This window comes from Chiloscyllium plagiosum, chromosome 29, assembly GCF_004010195.1.
Source record: "Chiloscyllium plagiosum isolate BGI_BamShark_2017 chromosome 29, ASM401019v2, whole genome shotgun sequence".
In the NCBI taxonomy this organism is placed as follows: domain Eukaryota; kingdom Metazoa; phylum Chordata; class Chondrichthyes; order Orectolobiformes; family Hemiscylliidae; genus Chiloscyllium; species Chiloscyllium plagiosum.
The window spans coordinates 29,218,293-29,239,281 of record NC_057738.1 but is presented as its reverse complement, the minus strand read 5'-3'; the positions used below and the strand labels follow the sequence as shown (position 1 = coordinate 29,239,281).

The 20,989-nt window shown below is 38.7% G+C and overlaps 1 protein-coding gene across 7 annotated transcripts in view; it reads left to right on the top strand.

Moving 5' to 3' along the window:
- exoc2 (exocyst complex component 2) overlaps nt 1-20,989 on the top strand; it is a 318,264-nt gene that overhangs the window by 181,123 nt on the left and 116,152 nt on the right. For all 7 annotated transcript variants that reach the window (XM_043719385.1, XM_043719383.1, XM_043719382.1 and 4 more), the window contains 5 exons: nt 9,812-9,937; nt 12,008-12,132; nt 17,851-17,919; nt 18,032-18,189; nt 20,547-20,668. In XM_043719385.1, the coding sequence (XP_043575320.1) occupies nt 9,812-9,937; nt 12,008-12,132; nt 17,851-17,919; nt 18,032-18,189; nt 20,547-20,668 (600 nt within the window). The remainder of the gene's footprint in view (nt 1-9,811; nt 9,938-12,007; nt 12,133-17,850; nt 17,920-18,031; nt 18,190-20,546; nt 20,669-20,989) is intronic.

The window sequence follows — 20,989 nt, the reverse complement described above, 5'->3', positions numbered from 1 at the left end:
TAAACCACTGCAGACCATTTCATGTAAGTAGACCCACAGTATTGTTGCAGAGGGAGTTTTGGAATTTTGATGCAGTAACAGTAAAGGAATAGCAATATATTTCTAAATCAAAATGATGAATCACTTGGAGGGAACTTGCAGTTGGTGGTGATTCCATGTATCTGCAGTCCTTGTCCTTCTATGCGGTACCAGTCACACATTTGGAAGGCACTGTCTAAGGAGCCTGGATAAATTTCTACATTGCATCTTACAAATGGTCTGTACTACTACTAGTGCTATGTATTCTGCATTGGTTATAGGGATTGAACACTTTTGGATGTGGTGCTAATTAAGCGGGCTACTTTGTCCTGGATGGTGTCAAGCATTTTGAGTGTTGTGGAGCTTCACTCATCCAGGCACATGGGGAGTATTCCATCACACTCCTGACTTGTGCCTTGCAGGTGGTAGACAGACTTTGAAAAATGAGGCGATGAGTAACTTATTCCAGGACTCTTAACCTTTGACTTGCTGTTGTAGCACTGTATTTATAAGGCTATTCCTCTTCAGTTTCTGCTTAATGGTTACTTACTTTAGACAGGCGGTGTTTAATTTGTATTATTGACCTGACTTTAAATCTCTATCACTTTCATCATCCTGGGAAGTCTGCATTTGGATTTGTCCCACTGTTCCTCCTCCTGGGAAAGTACCTTGACTGTAACAAAGCCACCTCTTCTTTAACGGTATCTTATTGCTGCATCACAGTTTTGGCTGCCAATCTTTGATTCCATTTTACCTGATCAAGATCCATCGTCAACTGAATGAAAATAGCTGCCTTCCAGTTTTTTTTATTCTGATTGCTCTTTGCCCACTTCTATACCTGATTTATAATTCCTGTAATTATTTGCCTCTGAAATAGTTCCCCGATTTACACTTCATTTTTCCAGAAGTGGATCCAGCAGTTTCTGCTATCTTTAAAAAGGGAACATTGATCTAAAGAATTCCCCTGAGTACACTTGAGAAATTCTTCTCTCTCTACCTTACACAAGTACTATCCTCGTCCAAATCAGAATAATTAAAGACCCACATTTTAACTACAGTGTTGCTTTTGCGTCCCTCTGTAATTTCCTTCCAAATTTGTTCCTCCAAATCATCTTCTGCGAGTTGGTGGCCGATTAGAATCTGCTGAACAGTATAATGTTACCCCTACTATTTGTTAGCTCTAACCAAACAGATTCGGGTCTTGACCTCTCTATGACATCCTTTTTCTTGGATATTGTAATGTTTTCCTTAATTCATTTTCTTTAATGCCCTTGTATTGAGAAAAGTAATGTGTTATATCTTGTTTTTTTTTGGATCCTGCTTACTTGATTGCAATTTTAAGATTTGACCCATAACCTTTTCTATCAAAACAGTCACTTTTTACAAAAGATGATTCGACTCACCTTACCTAAACAAACCATACAATTTGCATATAAATAATAGTGAGCAGTATTAATCTCATAGTTATTTTGAGAACAAATTTGACCCATTGCTTTCCTACTAACCTAGCCTGTTCCTCTTTTGCATTGTATTTGTAATTGAAACATGTACAATTCTGAGGAAGTTTGGCGGCTAGGTGCTGGGGGATCCTATCCTGTGGGGTGGGGGAATCTAGAACTAGGGGACTGAGTTTCGAAATAAAACTCCCATTTAAGATGGAGTTGAGGAGTTCCTTCTACGAGAGTTGTTGATCTTTGGAACTGTATCTCAGAGAGCAGTGAAGGCTGGGTCATTGAATATATTCAGGGCTGAGTTAGAAAGATTTTTGATAGACCAGGAAGCCCAGGGTTATGAGGGAAAGATAAAAATATATTCAAGGCCAAAGTGAGATCAACCATTATTATTTTAAATGGCAGAGTGGCTTAAAGGACCAAATGGCTTATCCCGTCTTCTGTTTATTATGATTGTATATTCACATAACGAGAAACTAGTTTTAATCCTCTGCACGTTTTATTTGGTTGTATCATCTACTGTAAGGGAATTGTTATTGAACTAGGTTATTTGCCAGTTTTTTAAAAAAATTGCTTTTGGAGGTAGGTCCTGAGACCTAGCAGAGTTAGAAATTCCCTAAAACTCAAGTTGGAATGCGATCCCAGACTGATCCGTCCCCCTCCATCCTCCCAGGGGTTGGATTGAAAGTGAGCGTGAAACTGCCGGAGGTCTGGATAATTTGGAAATTATTTAGGTTGTTAAAAAAAACAATTATAAGTTTGTGCAAGGGCAATAGATGCCTCAATCCAGCTATGTTGAAGAATTCTGGCAAAGTCTCAGAAAGGGCATGGCATATTTTTTCACTCATCATGTCATGCCCAAGTGAGGACCTTTGATCTTTTGATGCAGTCTTTCCATTCATGTTGGAGGCTTCACAAACCTGCTATCTTCCTGGACCACATCATCAACACCTCCCCGAATGGAGGGGCTGTACTCTCCTTCCCTATCTTAGGGAAAGTGTTATTCATTGTCACCCCTCAGATTTTGCAACAGAACCTCTCTTTCTATTCCTCCAATTGCATCAAAATTGAAATGCAGGTGGAGTTAGTAAATTATACTAAACTCTTTTTCGGTTATAAATCCTTCTTTTTATAGAATGGTCACATCATCCTGCCTTCTTTTCCTAACTGGTCATGGAGCCCAGGGCTGGGTGTCAGTTGGTTTGCTGTAGTGCAGACCCTTGGGTTTTTGCATCATTCAATTCAAACTTTGCAGCACAAACTAAGGCTAAATTTTTTTTGTCAATTTCTGATGGTTTCAAAATAATATTTTTTGACAGTGATTTAGTTTGAACAAAAAATAAGGACAAAGTGGAGCTTTTGTGATGAAATAATTGGATCATCTGATAATTTGAGTTTAGCAACTTGACTAAGTTAAACAAGTGTACTCAATTTCTCTATTACCTTTCTTCTTCTTGCATCTATCTCCTGAAATAATTTAATTAGACTATGGGAGCCATTTTTCCACCGACACCTTTCCCAACTGCTGATTCTTTGTGAGCAAACCTAAATGATATTTGTCAGCAAGCTTTTGTCTGCAGGGAACATTAGAGCTGAGTCTTCACTGTCTGCTCTTAGTGAGACACCTATGGCAATCCTCTTGATAGCAAGGAGCTTGTGACCGATTTCATTCCATCCTTCAAAACTTTCGGTCACTCTCAGACACACCCTTCCCTTGTCAACCTTCTGCAAGGACTGTTTCCTCTGGCTCACCCTGGTCCATTCCTCCTCCAATGTCAACACGTCTCTACGGCATCTTCCCCTGCAACCATAGAAGGTGTGACACCTGCCTGTTGACTTGCCCATTCCTCACCATCGAAGGTCCCAAACAGATCTTCCAGTGCTTTAAGTGCAATTCACTCAATCTGTACAGTATTCGCTGCTATCAATGTAGTCATAGAGATGTACAGCATGGAAACAGATCCTTTGGTCCAACCTGTCCATGCCAACTAGATATCCCAACCCAAACTAGTCCCACCTGCCATATATCCCTCCAAACCTTTCCTATTCATATACCCATCCAAATGCCTCTTAAATTTTGCAATTGTACCAGCCTCCACCATATCCTCTGGCAGCTCATTCCATACACGTACCACCGTCTGCGTGAAAAAGTTGCCCCTTAGGTCTCTTTTATATCTTTCCCCCCTCACCCTATATCTATGCCCTCTAGTTCTGGACTCCCCTACCCCTGGGAAAAGACTTTATCTATTTATCCTATCCATGCCCCTCATAATTTTGCAAACCTCTGTAAGGTCACCCCTCAGCCTCCGATGCTCCAGGGAAAACAGCCCCAGCCTGTTCAGCCTCTCCCTGTAGCTCAACTCCTCCAACCCTGGCAACATCCTTGTAAATCTTTTCTGAACTCCTCCCTTCACTGGGGAAATAAAATGCATATTGGATGACGGCTTCGCTGAACACCTACGTTCTCTCCTTATTTTTCTGTTGCCTGCTACTTAACACACCATCGTTTCACTGGGCCAACATCTCTGTCTCAGGCTTGCTGCAATGCTCCAGCAAAGGTCAGCGTAAACTGAAAGAGTCTCATCTTATTTTCCACTTGGGAACTCTACAACCTTCTGCACTCAATAATAAGTTCAACAATTTTAGGGCATGAGCACCTTCTCCTATGTCATTATCCTAACTCCCACACACCAGGCCTGGTTATCACATGGACTGCCAGCACACACAACCCATTGTCAGCTACTAACAGTTTCCATTAGCAACCACTTGTTCTCCCAGGCTGACCTTTACCTACGTCTTTGTCTGTCCATCTGTTTTTTTCTCTCTTTGGGCTCTATCTACACCTATTGTTTGTCCTGCCTTCCCCACCATTCCATCTTCATAAATACCAACCTTTTCTAGCTTCCATCAGTTCTAAAGTAGGGTCACCGGACCTGAAATGTTAACTTTTTTCTTGACAGATGCTGCCAGACCTGCCAAGCTTTTCCAGAATTTTATGTTTTTTTCTCAGTCAGTTCAGTTAACCTGTTAGTAGATATGTTATGACATACTTCTGAAGCAGGTGGGATTTGAACCACGGTGCCACCAAAGCCCCAGTACCTTATTGGTAATCTGATTGATTGAAATCAGCAAGGTATTTGAATCTGGAAGTCTGACACGTCTGCATCCTTTTAACTTGCCGTTTGAGAAACCTCAAATGCATGGATTGAAAGTCCACTATTTTCTTCGGCAGACCTTTGAGATCGAGGATGACTTATTTTTGCACTAGGTCAATTGACCTGTGATGACAGTTGGTTCAATAGTGCTTCAAGGATTGAGTACATGAGTTGTTTGGAGGTTCATGCATTTTCTCCAATGCCTCTACTGTCCTGTGCATGCTCCAGATTGGGTGTCTTTTCATATGCACCTTTTCCATTTTGGCCAGTCACAGACCTTAGCTTCTCATGGGGTAGCGAGAATGTTGACTTCTTCAAGGATACTTTGAGAACTACCCCAAAACACTTCAACAGTCCTCTTAGGAGTTTCCAGTCACAACTAAGTTCTGGTGTCAAGCGTTCAAATAATATGTCTTACAGAGCAAAAATTACTTTGAGTGATTATCTGGGCATGTTGACTATGGATCAAACACTGTTGTTGGATTGCTTTTCTTATCACTGGTTTTGAATGATTTATGAAGACACCTCAGATATTACTCCAGTGCTTTATGGTTCCATCTGTAAAGTAGTTCTAGTTTCTAAAGCCTATCTGAAAGTGGGGATCACTGATATGGAGTCATAGAGACGTACAGCATGGAAACAGACCCTTCGGTCCAAACCATCCATGTTGACCAGATATCTGGACCTAATCCAATCCCATTTACTCGCACTTGGCCCATATTCCTTTAAAGCCTTCTTATTCATATACCCACCCAGATGCCTTTTAAATGTTGTAATTGCACCAGCCTGAACCACTTCCTCTGGTAGCTCATTCCATGCAGGCATCATCCTCTGCGTGAAAAAGTTGCCCCTTAGCTTCCTTTTAAATCTTTCCCCTCTCACCCTAAACCTATCTGATAAATCATGACCTTGGTCTCAGGTTTAAGATCATGGTCCTCAAATATTCATTTCCTCACTTTACTGAAGACTGAACTGGCACATCAGAGGCATTGATGAATTTCCTTCTGCCTGTCTCATGTCTGCCTTTGCTAAGATGCCTTATCCATGAAAAGCGATATGAGAAGGTATCTCTTTCCATGAGCAGAAGTAGGCATTCAGCCCATTGAGCCAGTTCTGTCATCAATGAGAACATAGCTGATAATCCACGTTCCTGCCTCTTTTCCAGTAACCCGTGATTCTCTTCCTAAATGAAAATCTGTTGATCTCAGCCATGAATATACTTAATAATCCAGGTTCACTGGCCCTTAGCAATCGAGAATTCCACAAATTTGCTACCCTCAGAAGAAATTCTACCTCATTTCTTACTCTGAGATAATGCCATCTGGTTCTAGCCTCTCCCACAAGAGGAAACGACCTCTTCACGTGTACCATGTCAAGCTCCCTTAGCATCTCTTATGCTTCAATAAGGTCGCCTCTCATTCTTTGAAACTCCAGTGAGTACAAACCCAATCTTGTCAATCTCTCCTTATTAGACAGTCTCTCCATACCCCATCATTAACCTAGTGAAACTTCTATGGACTGCCTGTTATCACAAAAATATCATCCTTCAATAAGGGGAGCAAAAGTAAAGGGTCATATAGCATAGAAAAAGACCTTATGGCCCACCATGTCTATTATGACCAACAAATAATGAACTATATTATTCCTATTTACATGCACTTGATCTATAGCCTACTATGCACTGGCATTTTAAGTTCTCATCCAGATACTTATTGAATGTTGTGAGAGTATCTGCCTCCATCACTATCTCAGACAGTATATTCTATATTTCTGTAACTGTCTGGGTGAAAAAAGTCTTTTTCAGGTCTTGTCTAGACCACTTGTTCTTCGCCTTAAATTTGTGCCTTATGGTCTTAGCCATTTCTACCATGGAGAAGAAATTCTCATGATCTACTCTGTCAATACTGTCATAATTTTGTATACCTCAGTCAGATTCACCCCCTCAGCCTCCTCTGCTCCAAGGAAAATAAACCCAGCCTAACCTGTTTCTCCTCATAATTGAGACTTTTCATCCCAGGCAGCATCCCAGTGAATTTCCACTTTATTCTCTTCAGTGGAATCACATTCTTCTGATAGTATGGGTTGTTCAAGTATTCGAGGGTTGCTATGGACCAGTCCAAACCCCCTCAAAATATGTCAATGAGATAGCCTACAATTATCTTAAAGGCAAATGTAAGGCACTCTGTTCCAGATGTGACTCTACTGGTCACACCACTAGGCTTTAAGCAAAACGTACTATATTCTTATACATAGAACACTGCAGCGCAATACAGGCCCTTCGGCCTCAATGTTTCGCTGACCTGTGAAACCAACCTGAAGCCCATCTAACTTGCAGTATTCCACTATCATCCATATATTTATCCAGTGACCATTTAAGTGCCTTAAAGTTGGCCAGTCTACTACTGTTGCAGGCAGGGAATTCCACGCCCTTGCTACTCTCTAAGTAAGGAATCTACCTCTGACATCCATTCTATGTCTGTCACTCTTCAATTTAAAGCTATGTCCCCTCGTGTGAGCCATTACTATCTGAGGAACAGCCTCAAGATCCTCAGCCTTTCCTCATTAGACCTTCCCTCCCTACCAGGCAACATCCTGGTGAATCTCCTCTGCACTATTCCCAGTGCTTCCATGTGCTTCCTATAATGCAGTGACCAGAACTGTATGCAATACTCCAAGTGTGGCCACATCAGAGCTGCAGCATGACATCATGACTCCAAAACTCTAACCCTCTACCAATAAAAGCTAACAGGCCTTCCTTACAACCCTATCAAACTGGGTGGTAACTTTCAGGGGTCTATGCAAATGGATATAAAGATCTCTCTGCTCATCCACACTACCAAGAATCTTACCATTAACTCAGTACTCTGTATTCCTGTTACTCCTTCCAAAGTGAATCACCTCACACTTTTCCACATTAAACTCCATTCGTCGCCTCTCGGCCCAGCTCTGCAACCTTTCTATGTCCCTCTGTAACCTGCAACATCCTTCCGCAATGTCCACAACTCCACCGACATGTGTGTCATCAGCATATTTACTAACCTAACCTTCTACGCTCTCACCAGGTCAATTATAAAAATGACAAACAGCAGTGGTCGCAAAACAGATCTTTGCAGTACACCACTATTAACTGAACTTCAGGATGAACAATTCCCATCAATCACGACCCTCTGTCATCTTATACTACAGTAAAATACAAATAAAAAAATTTGGCATGACTTTAACTGCATTAAAAAGATGTAATAAAATATTATTTAGATACTACTCATTAACTGTTCCAATATAGCAACATCTATTAAACAGACCCTTTGCATTGCAATTGAGCAAAACCATTTCAATCTCCTGAGCTGTCTTCTCGCTCTAGGAGCAGAGAAAGCACTAAGTTTTAGCTGTATGTAGCAACTTAAACTTCAACAGAAAACACAACTAAAACTGTAGATCTGTGAGAGCCTGATTCGACTACCCATGCTTCTTTTGTCTAATTAAAAACAAAATGAAGTAATTTACACTGCTTTCCACGGAGCAGAGACCTTGACACCAGGTTTACAACGCTACCCTTCAACAGAACGAGGACAGACTAATCCCTCTTAAAGGCACATATCATCATAGTGTGAAACCAAAAGAGAAAATGCTGGAAAATCTCAGCAGGTCTGGCAGCATCTGTAAGGAGAGAAAAGAGCTGACGTTTCGAGTCTAACTGACCCTTTGTCAAACATCAGCTCTTTTCTCTCCTTACAGATGCTGCCAGACCTGCTGAGATTTTTCAGCATTTTCTCTTTTGGTTTCAGATTCCAGCATCTGCAGTAATTTGCTTTCATCATAGTGCGATCTGACTAATGCCTTGTGTAGCTTTAACAAGACTTTCCTATCTTTATACTCCAGTCCCTTTGAAGTAAAGGCACATTATGTTTGCCTCCCCTGTTACTCAGGTGAATGTAAGCTTTTTCTGATTCATACTGGAATTCAATGATTGAGGTTGCGCTGACTTTTTGGATTGAATGTGATGAAGTTTGATCAGTTCCCTAGCTGTTCTGTGGATTATCTCCATGTCTGTGGGTAATTTATCAGAGGTGAAGTGCAGTTTGCAACAAGAAAAATGGATAAGAGGGGTTTGTGTGAGAACAGTGTTCACAGATTATCACTCATTTGCATCCTCCTAATCGTTATTGAACAAACTCCACATCCAGGCTTTCACTGAAACACCACTACAAATTTTCTAAATTACAAATTGTTTATGAAAATTTGCACGTCAGTTTATTTACAAAACTCCATGATCTCATCAGTAATAATGCTGCATTAAATTGCTGGGCAGATCACTGACAAAGCTGTACTTCCCATTTGGTTGACACCTATATTACAGTCGAGAGTGTGGCTTCCTGATGAAGTGCTTTTGTCCAAAACGTCAACTCTCCTACTCCTCTGATGCTGCCTGACCTGCTCTGCGTTTCCATCACCACACTCTGGACTCTAATCTCCAGCATTTGCAGTCCTCACCTTCATCTATACTACAGTGTTAATTAACAAAGTTGAACTTGAAGAACATTATTTGTATTTTGATTTTAAATAAGTTTAATTAATATTGCTATTTTAAACTGAAGATCTTTTGTACATTAAATGAAATTGTTTCATTTTACAAAGATTAACATTTTTGTGAAGCATTTATTTCGATAAGGAAGCTATCACCCCTATATGATCCTAAGAAGTGACCTACCTATTTAGTCTTGGTAATGGGGCCTAAAGCTTTTTACTGTCGTATCAGATTTTGGAAGCAAGATTTCTTGTCATGAATTAATTTTACTTGTATGAAACAGTATTCATTGATCTTTCCTTTCTTGCTGGAATCTGTGGATAGAAGGGCATTATTAATTGATTTTTTTTGTTTGAAATGCAACCATCTTCTACATTTCAATGATAGTTTTCTATGTTTTATTTTCAAAACGCCACAGTATATGTTTTAAAATGGCAATTGAATAACAGCATTTGTGCTATTTTTGAAGCTATTTTCAAATGATAAACTGTCATCTCTGAATAACTTAGTCTTCTGTCTGACAGCTGTACTTGACACATTAGTGAATACTGTGCAGGCTTGATATTTGGCAGTTATGAGACCTCTACTGTATATATCACCCAAATTAAACTTGAATCTTATGTAAGACAGTGCCAAACTGACTATTCTGTTTGTTTTCATAGGTTCAACCATGCTACTTGGCCCAATGCTGGATTTGGACAGTGATGTGCGACCTTCTCCAATCAGTCGCTTGACTCAAGCTAGTTCAGTGAAAAGGGCCAGCAGTTTCCAGTCTTCTCGGGATGACTGTAAGCACTGCCGAACATTTTTCTATATATCATACGCATTCATTCAGGGATCCTATCTAAGTACCTATGCTATGAAAATTCTTTCTTCTATGGATGGCTTTGTGTAAAATCTATTAGGGCTACTGATCTGGATTTGGAACAATGTTAAGATGACCAATGAACTGAGAATGAACCATTGTATATGAGATAATATTTGGGTTTTTTCTCCCTCATTTAAAGGAGTAGAAAAAATCTTCAGTTATTTCTTTAACAGGATTTTTCAGCAGTACAATTTGTAGGGTGAGCTGTTTGCAATATATCACGAGTGAATGATCATGATTACCTTTGCAACAAAATCTTATTTTCCTTTGGTTCTGTCTCAATTATCTTTCTGTCACTTCTCCGTGTGTCTTCCTTTCACTTTAAGGACACACCACAAATGAAAGGGTTATTTGAGAAACAGTAAAGGGTCTGGTAGGTTTGAAAACTTAACTGTCCTGAAAATGAATTTAATATTTCACCTGACTGTCATCTGAATGATAATTTGGTACAATAGTTATGAAAAAATGCACATTTTTGTGAGATTTGTTTCAGTCCTATAGAACAATTTTAGTGACTTGTTTTTGGGGATTCAATTCAATTCAATTCAATTCATTCTATCTCCTTTAGATTTGACTAAGAAGGATCACGTGTCTGTCAGTTGTGGTATCTTCTTCCTGATCATATGCTGTCTAAAATATCTGCTGTGTATTAGGAAAAGGTTCTGTTCTACATAAGAGTTTTTTGACACATGGGATATTATTTTTTAAAACATTTTACCCACATGAAAATGTGCAAAGAACCTGTATGATAACAAGGTAACATGTTAAAGCTCCAGAACCTGTATGATAACAAGGTAACATGTTAAAGCTCCAGTCTCTGAAGACACAGTTTGGTTTGTTTTGACACCCCCCCCCCCCCTCCCCAAATAAGCCCAGTTTGTAGTACAGAAGCAAAAAGAAGCAGGTTCTCCCAAGAGATGAAACAAAATTAGTTTGGAGTCTCTACACATCATTTGTATGTATCTTCTAGCATCCAGCTTAAAATAGAATTTAAAGAGGCCAGAAATATGCCACGCTAGCATTAGAGACACACAAAAATAATGCAGAGTTGCTACTTTTAGGTGAAGTGAAAAGTGTAAGTTTTGTTTTCCAACATTGAAGCCAAGTGATATTTTTCTTATTACTGTTCAATCTGATGTGCAACCAAAGTGATAAACGTGATGATTTCTAACCTAATAATACAATCTGCCTCAGGTCATTGAATATCCAGTTAAAAAGTTAGTATTTCAATGAACAAGGCACTTTCCATTATTAAAGTTCTTCATTTAAAAATTATTGAGCTGTAAAGTAATATGCATCTGTGAAGCACATAACCATACATCAGATATTTAATTCTATTGTCATTCAACCATTTTAAAATTGTTACTGCTCAGTGCTGTATGACTCTATAACTGAGCTATTTTAAATATATCAAAATCTGATGGAGTTGAACTCAACCCTTCCAATTTTAGGATGGGACTCCTTTGTAGACAGGCCTGAATTCAAATATCTTGTCAAACTTCACTACAGTTACTGATTTGCATGATGTAAACATCTTTTTACTGAAGTAATGGATTTGAACAGTAATTAAGCTAATTTTGAATTTAATTAGATGGAAAAAAAGCATGTATACCAATTTATAATTTCTGAGATACAGAAAACATGACAAAAGTAATGCATTGGTTTTCACAATGAAAATTGGTTCCATCGAAAAGGGATATTTTTTCCTTTTTTGAATCCAAATACATAATTGAGGCAGAGAAAAGTAATGTATCTGCATTACAATGCCACTGATTAGATTGGAGCAGGGTAACTGAGATTTCCAGTTTTATTTTTAATAAATATGTTACTAGGGTATAAGTGATATGAGGTGCTAATCATGTATTCTGAACATTATCTGAAGACAGGAAGGAAGCTAGTGCATTAAAGTTGTGTCTTAAAAAAGTAGTTATTGTTAAACTGCATATATGCAAATAATCACTTTCTAAATTCAAGTTTCTTTTTCTTGCAGCTTGGCGTTTTAAAGCCCCTCAGCCTGTAACCTTTGTTGACAATCTGACAGAAATTGTCATAAGTCAATTGCCCAATTTCTGGAAGCTTTGGATATCTTACGTGAATGGCAGCCTTTTCAGTGAGGTACATTGTGTTGCTTAACCTTGATTAATTTAAGACCTTTATGTAGTGCATAACATGATTGAAATTGCCTGAGCGGACGCTCTGAAAGATTTTTTGAAGAAAATAATTCTGAAAAAATTATGCTCCATGCATTATTTACAAGGCCACACTTTTGGAATCAGGACTCCAAATAGCTAGGCAGTATAAGTATTTGAGTTATGCATTTCCTTAATGATTTTTTTGTAGACTAGATTAGATTACTTACAGTGTGGAAACAGCCCCTTCGGCCCAACAAGTCCACACCTACCCTCCGAAGAGCAACCCACCCAGACCCATTCCCCTACATTTACCCCTTCACCTAACACTATGGGCAATTTAGCATGGCCAATTCACCTAACCTGCACATTTTTGGACTGTGGGAGGAAACCGGAGCACCCGGAGGAAACCCAAGCAGACACGGGGAGAATGTGCAAACTCCACACAGACAGTTGCCTGAGGCGGGAATTGAACCCGGGTCTCTGGAGCTGCGAGGTAGCAGTGCTAACCACTGTGCCACCGTGCCACCCATTAGCTAAGGCAGAGTGTAGCAGGACCATACATACCAGCAGGTCCAGATTTGATTGCCAGTCAGAACTGAGGGAGCTAATATCAGCCAAGCACTAAATTTGGCAGCAGTGTCCCAGGGTTCAGCAGAAAATAAGCCAACCTTGCTGCATTTTTAAGGTGAAGCGAGCAACTTCTCTGGCAAATTGAAGTTCATTTTATGTCTTGCTTATAGTAACAAACAGGGGCTGAATTGTGAAAAGAAGTTGGAAGACTTGGCACTGTTTGCAACTGTAAACAGAAGAGTTTTGGGACATATGATATTTCTTTTAGATAGAGTCACATTGGAACACTAAGGTGATGGCTGTGCAGTAATTAAAAAGAAAATACTGTTGCTGCTGTAAGAAGAAATTGCCTGTGTCATGTTGTGCCATAGTTACCTGCTGAATGTTACCTGCCCCCATTTATCTCTGTGCCCATACATATGTTTTTACATCAGATGAGGAGTCAATCACAAAGGAAGATGGACAGTGTTTAAACCACTAAGAATGTAGGTAGATGGCTGGCAGTGGATGTGGCTGCCTTATCCCCTCACCCCATCACTGTCATGAAATTTTTATGTTGTAAAATGGGATGTAATGATGATAAAATCTCTAGTTCTTAGGCCAAATTTTAGTAAAATAAAACAAAAGTATTATAGATACTGGAAACCTGAAACAAACTCAGCAGGTCTGGCAACATTTGGAGAGTGAAACAGAGTTAGTGATTTAAGTCTGATATGACTCTTCTTAAGAATCCTGAAGAGGAGACATATTGAACTGGAAACATTAACTCTGTTTCCAATTCTGTTTATGTATTTGGCACCCTTTACTGTGTAGCTGGAGAGCCGGGGTTGTGTGACTCTGAATTCCTGATGTGGTGAAATCACTGTTATTTGGTCAGTTAATTGATTTCATTGGTCTTTTTCATACCCCGTGGTGGCGGTAGAATAATCGAACATTCTTTTTGACTCATTTTATGAGGTATCCCACTGATGGAAATTTTGAAAACAGAAAACATTGGAAAAACCTACTAGGTCAGGCAGCATCTGTCAAGAGAAAGAAAGTTAACATTTCAGATCCTTATCTAACAGCTAAACTGGAAAAAGTTGGAACTCTAACAGGCTTTAAGAATGTACGGAAGTGGGGAAAGTTTAGTGGGATGGAAAACGTGTCAGTGAGAGGGTAGACAGTGGAGAAATGGTGCAATTACAAAGGAAAGGGTAATGGGACAATTGTGGGATAAAGAAAGCAAAAGGCTTAGTGTAAGTGTAAATGAGAATGGCTGGGTTGTTCATAGAAGCTGCTGCCTGAGATATAGTAGCAGTGGTTATGATCTGAAAATGTTAAAAACTAGTCTAAGCTCGAATGCTTGTACCTGTCTGTGTTTTAACTGTATGCCCTTCTCCTAACATGATCCCTTCTGCTTTAGGACTACAAAGTGTCACTTTGCAGGATGACTCTCTTCAACCTGTAACTATGATCCTGCATTTCCGTTTGCCTATTATATCAATTCTCTACCCTACTCCCACCCTGATCTCTCTTTCTCCTTGGCCTCCTGTAATGTTCCAGTGAAGCTCAAGGAAGAGCACCTCATTTTTCGATTGGACTCTTTTACAGCCCGTCAAACTCAAAATTGAGTTCAACAGTTTTGAATAACATCTGCCCCCATTTTTATTCCAATGGCAACTGTTGGTAATTATTCTGCATTGCCTAATTACAACTCTAGACCCTTCTTTGTTTCTTTAATTGTCCCATTGCCATATTCTTTTGCTGTTCATTATCATCTATCTTGGTATTTGACTCTCATTTTCCACCTGACCACAATGCATTCATTTTGGCTCATTCATCCTATTCCTTCTTTCCCAGCCTCTGTACATCATTCAAAATGTGTTATGTCAGTTATTGTTTTCCAGTTTAGATGAAAAGATAAATCTACTTGAAGCATAAGTACTTCTTCTCTCGCTCTAAAAGGTGCCTGATCTTCTCATTTTTCCAGCACTGTTTTTAACCACTTTTTTTTTTGCTTTTGTATGAAGTAGCCAATTTGATTCTCATCAAAACCACCAGTTTTCCTGAGCTCTATAGCAGTTTAAATCAATTTCTAGCAATTTTCCCCAAGTCTGCTTGGGTTTCTTCCAGGTGCTTGGGTTTCCTCCCACAGTGCAAAGATGGGCATGTTAGGTGGATAGGTCTCTCAATGAAACCATGAGCTCCTTGCATTGACACATTTTAGATTGTGTGTTTCGAACACAAGGAAATTCTTAGATTTATTTTTATTGCACTGAAAAGACCCATCAGCTCGTTGAGTCTGCACCAGTCAAAAACAACCACCTACCGTCTTCTTGAAACTCAAGTTTAGAAACTATCATTGGAGCAATAACAAACAGAAAAGGAAAAAAAAAATGCTAAACGGTTTAATTGAACATTTTGAGCCAACACATGCTGAAGTGAGGTGAAATGAGATGAGGAAACATCATTGTGATTCTAGATTCCATGTAGTTAAAACATTGCAGATGACTTTGAGATAACATTGTACCTTCACAATTTTATTAAATTGCTACATTTGTATTGAAGTTATAATTAGGCCTGTACAGTTGTACAGAATATATTCAGTTACTACAGCAAGACATGATAAATTGTACCATTTGTACCTGCTGCATTGCTGCAGCATTTAAGTAGGTAGGGAAAACACCCTAAACATTAATATTGATCACTTGTATGATATTTCTTTTGGTCTTGAGCTTTAATGACTGACTGACTGAGAACATGAATGTCGAGGAAGCAGCTATAGTATAATGTAAGGAATTTCAAACTCATAAAGGGTTCTTTTTCTGCATTTTGTGGCCATCACCTGAAAAAACAGAGACAAGAGAGCTGAAATGATCAGAGCTCGCTCATGTGCAAAAAGAAACCAGGAGGAAGATGGCAGCCAGAAAATCTTGGAAGCCAAATGTTAGAGGAAAATGTAAATTTTTTTTAAAGCTTCTTGGATGATGTTCAATAATTTCTTTTAGATGGACAAGGAGCAGAAAAAATGTATGTGCCAACACTATCATTCAATTTTTTAAAAATCTACTTTCAAATCAAAAATGTTAACTTTCTTGATTAACTGTTCTCTTGACTGTTTCTTTATCTTTCTCTTCAGTTGATGATATGTTAACCACCCCTCCCCATCGGATCTTTGGCCATTTTTAAACCAAATCAATTTCACACTACACAATTTTAAGTTGTACTTTAAACACAAGAATTCATTTCTACTTTTTGCTGGAATTTAAAACTTCAACTTGTCTGGAGGGACTATCACTTCATTGTACAATTTCTAGATCTAGAACTAATATTTTCTTTACATTTATATATTTCCCTTGGCTTCCAGGATTTGCTGGCTGCCACAGTGTGGAGAAAGCACTGACCATGGAAATCCTGCCAATAATTAAAGTTTGTGTTTAGTTTTTATAATTAAGCTGGCAGCAAAAGATGTTTGTGTTGGTCATTCTTATATGAGGGCATTGCTAGCACTTTATTGTTGGTTGAGTCATTTATCAGTGCCATCTCTTTTTCAAGAGTAAACTGACTATCTCGTGGAGGCAGGGAGTAAGGGGGTCTGTTTGGGGCCTCAATCGTACTATGATGATGCACAAAGTAGTTAGAGGTCAAGTCACTGCTCTGGGCCATACTCCATGGTCCAAGATTTGAACCAGGTTAATTAGCAGTACTGTGAGGAACTGTTAACTGTTGATGAACTTGGCTGGCTTAAGAGTGGATCCTGGCACTGGGACCTGGTATCCTGCTCACTGAGCTCCAAAAACACTGCAAGCCAATTCTTAGCAGACAGGGTGGTCCATAGATGGACATGCAACACAGAATGTTCTGTGCTGGTAAGCTAAGCAGTTTTAGCTGGTTCAGCCTTCTCTGTGTACTTGTCGCTATGAAAGCCTTAATTTGATCAGCAGCAACTTGTAGGACTTGAGTGTCTCGCAGTGTGGAGGAAGAATGCATTTATCAGTGCAAACAAACATTTGCAGATTTCTCAGGAACTTGAATCAGATATTTTTAAATGTGATGATGGATTTCTTTGTCAGATGATTAACTGGTTGCCTTGAATGTTGTAGAATACTCTGTACCAATGTGCTATTTTTGTACAAGTAAATTAAAGTTTACAAGCCATACCTTTAATAAGTGATAACCTGTTGCTATCATGAAGAAATGTTTGATTATATTTTTAACTGTTCTGAATAACATGACTTAAAAGACTGATCTTGACTAAGATATTGGTCTGAGTTGTGGATAGGGACAAGCATTTTAGCATAATGTTCACTGATCCTCTGATTAAAAAGGGCACACAGCGATAATACACTGGGGACTGACTTAAAAAGGTAAGGTTCACCCCAGCCAATTTTATGGTCAGCTGCTGAGGAGACCCAGCAGTGGCAGATCTCATTAACTGGTGTGTCTACAAGAACTCCTTAGCTATTAGATCAAGGTAAGTCTAGGCCTTTTGGTTAGGGAATGATTGAGACTTAAGTGTGTGCTGAGAATAGTGGAGGGCTTTGGAAGCTGGAGTGGAACAGGTTATGATAAGAGAGCGACAAAGGTGAGAAGGACAAGCAGGGGATCTTGTGGGTGCGAGAGAAGATAGTTAGTCAATGACTTGTCCTAATTTGTTGCCCCGCCAAGCATCTCGTGTTGTGGGTGGGCCACAAAACCCTTCCTCACTCCTCGATTTTGTTTCTGAGGTTGAGATAAACCAAACTGTTAGATTTATATCGAACCATTCTGTTTAATTCTTCCTTCAAAACATAAGTTTCTTACATTTAAAATGTTTTATCCTCAGAACAGCAGAAACAAAACACTGCAATGTAAGCTCTGATCAATTTATTTTGCTTTTTGGTGCCTTTTGTATTAATACCTAGCAGAGAGAACTGTTGACAGAACTGTTGGAATTGCTAATAAGTGACCAGTAGGTGTCAGTAAGTGTTCAGTGAATGTTATGGATTTATGGCATTACTTCAGAACTCTAATGCATTTTAAGTCTGTACAGTAATGGTATGAAATATTCTGAAAATAGCTTCTGTTTTTGTGGAGTAGCTTTTTTTTCTTATTGGTACTTGCATATTAGCCCTATGGCCTGTGCTTAATCTTTATTTTGTGACTAAAGACAGGTGAAAAATCTGGTTCAGTTGAGAAATTTAAGAAAAATGCAAGATCGCGGCAAAATGACTTCAAGGTACAAAAAATTATTTAATTTATTTATTTTCTAATAGTAAGCTGTTTTATTATTTTTAAACGAGAGAGAAGAACCCCTTTATACTAACAGAAGTGATACTTTGTTCTGATAGAAAATGATTCAAGAGATCATAAATTCACTTGTGAAACTTATTCGAGGAGCTCTTCTTCCATCCAGCCTAGCTGAGGTTGAGCTCAGGCAATATGGAGGATGGGAATCAAAAATGGAACTTTCAGGCCAGTGGTTAACCCACATTATTCATACTATGAGGTAAGCAATGACTTTAAGTGGGTGATGTTGCTATCTGATGGTGAAATTATACATGTACATTGCTCCAGTTTGAAACATGAACAGCAGAGAATTTATATTTTGACAACCTCTACGTTATCGGGGAAACAAAAATGTTTGTTCATGTGTAACTATAACATTCCCATTCTTTGCTGCATGTTACATTTCTCAAGCACAGCACTAGTCAGTTAACTTTCTGAATCTGTTGCGGCTTGAAAGATCATGTCAAAAGTTTCATACCGCAGAACCACAATGGTCCAGTTTCAAATTATCCAGTCAAAAGCTAATTTCTGTGAGAGTGTGGTTCCCTTGAGTTTCTCAACGGTCCCTCTAATCTTTCTCAACTCACTGTCTGTACTTAATCATTGGCAGGTAGCCTGTTCCTATATCTCCAGGAGGCTTGCTGAATGCAGCTGCTGAGAAATATGTACAGGGCTGTGCTAGGACATTCCACATAATGGCATGAAGCTACGATTAACAGATAGTGGCATGGCAGATTGAACATTAGTGTATATTTCTCAAAAAATTCACATACTTATTAGCACTTTGACTTCATAAAACAAGAAATATTAGGAACATAACACAGTTTCATCATCATGAAAACACTATCAGTAGTTTTTTCATTTTTTAAAAATAAATTGTTAAATTAATTTTTGAATACCTCTTTCTTTCCTTCCTTTAGTTTGTTAATTTAACAGCTGTTAATTTAAGTATAAGGTAAATCCAGTGATTTTTAGATTAGATTCTCTACAGTGTGGAAACCAGTCCACACCAACCCTCCGAAGAATAGCCCACCCAGACCCATTTCCCTCTGACTAATGCACCTAACACTAAGGGCAATTTAGAATGGCCAATTCACCTGGCCCTCACATCTTTGGGTTGTGGGAGGAAACCAGAGCATCCGGAGGAAACCCACGCAGATATGGGGAGAATGTGCAAACTCCGCACAGACAGTCGCCTGAGGCTGGAATCGAACCTGGGACCCTGGTGCTGTGAGGCAGCAATGCTAACCACTGAGCCCCCGCATGTATGGAGTTTATCTAATTAGGGAAAGTATTTAGTATTATATAAGGATCTTGTACACTCTAAACTATCTATGAGGAAGACAATAATTCCAGTTCAGCTTTTGATTACTAAATATACTCGAGTAATAGTTGATCTCATGTAAAAGTTGATCCCTACTTTTGGCCAGTAATCTGGAATTTTCCGTATATGTCGTGTAAACATCCCAGCCTATCCAACCTATCTTTAAAACTTAAAACTTATATTCCTGGTAGCATCTTTTTAAATCTTTTCTGCACCCTCTCCTAGTTCTTCACAGATAACAGATTAACAGTTTGAGTCAGTGTGCCGGCTTTCACGTTCCACTCCGGCCTTCCAGTCTCCCAGATGTTTCACTCTGCTCCCAGTCTTCCAGACCACTGGCTGTTGTGTTCTGCTCTGTGTTTTCAGAATTAACATAATTTTTTAAAATTCATTTAGAGATCAGTTGGGCTTCTGCTCATAATATGCTATGAGTTTTGATGGGCATGAATTTCAGCTCCTCAAAGGTAGTATCCATGTAATAGTCGGCCCCATAAATTTAACCTGAAAATGTAGTCAAAAACAATCCACTATTACTCAAGTATATACGGTATTTTTTATGCGTGATAACTAGAAATGCTATTTGTTATGTGTGAAATGTATGTGCCTATTTTAAACTATCATACTGTTTTGAAAAATTTCCATTAATTAAAACAAAATATTTAATTAACCATTTATCAAGTATGTTTATTTACTTATATTAAATTAGCATCAAGTGAAATCAACTCGAGTTATCACTTTTGTTTTAAGTGTCTCTGTTTTCCTTGTGGCACAGACCATATTAAAGATACCAGTTTTGGATCATCAGGGACTCAATCATGCAGAAACAGTAACTGAACATTATTCTCATTTGTTACCAAGTACCTATGCTTAACTGCACGCTAAAGATATCCGTTTGAATTTTCAAGTGCAAACTTGCCATTTCATTGTACCAGTATGCAATCATAAGCAATTGTAATTTTTCCTTCGGCATCAGTAAACAATACACCTTTCTATTAGAATGAGTGAGATGTTTTGCAATCATATTTGACTGTCTGTTCAACCTTGATCATGACCCCACCTTTTTTAAAAATCTGTGGGTTCCACTTTCTGTGATTCATTCTCGGTTCCTTTGAGGTTGATAATATTATTTTGTAACTTAATTTAACTTTATTGCAAACAATACTGAACAGACCGTCATAATTATGCAGTCAGTTTGTTGTTGAATTTAAGATTTCATTTTATTCCTAATCTATTTATTTTTGATTGAATTACAGACTTAACTATGAGTCTTTGACAGCACTGGAAATACCAAACGATCTTCTGCAAGCAATTCAAGAGCTAATTTTAGATTTACGAGTCCATTGTTTAATCATTACATTGCAGCAGACAACTGATGGTAAGAATAAAGGACATACCTTTTAATTTCTCCTATCCTATTCTTATTCCCACTCCTGACCCTGAGTGAATCCTGACCTGTGTGGCTAATGTAAGGGCTGATTCTGAGCAAACTCGATCTCTGAAAACACTGGAAATTTCTCTTGGCTCCTGTCCATTGTTGTAATTTTGCCAGCATTTTAGCAGGAATTCCACCAAAACACGGATTTCACCATATTTCCAGCATTTTATGATACTGGATTTGGCAACACCTGCTAGGAGATCCCTTGTCTAAGTGCAGCAGAAAAGAAGCAAAAGGAGTAGAGCAGAAACTTTTAAATAC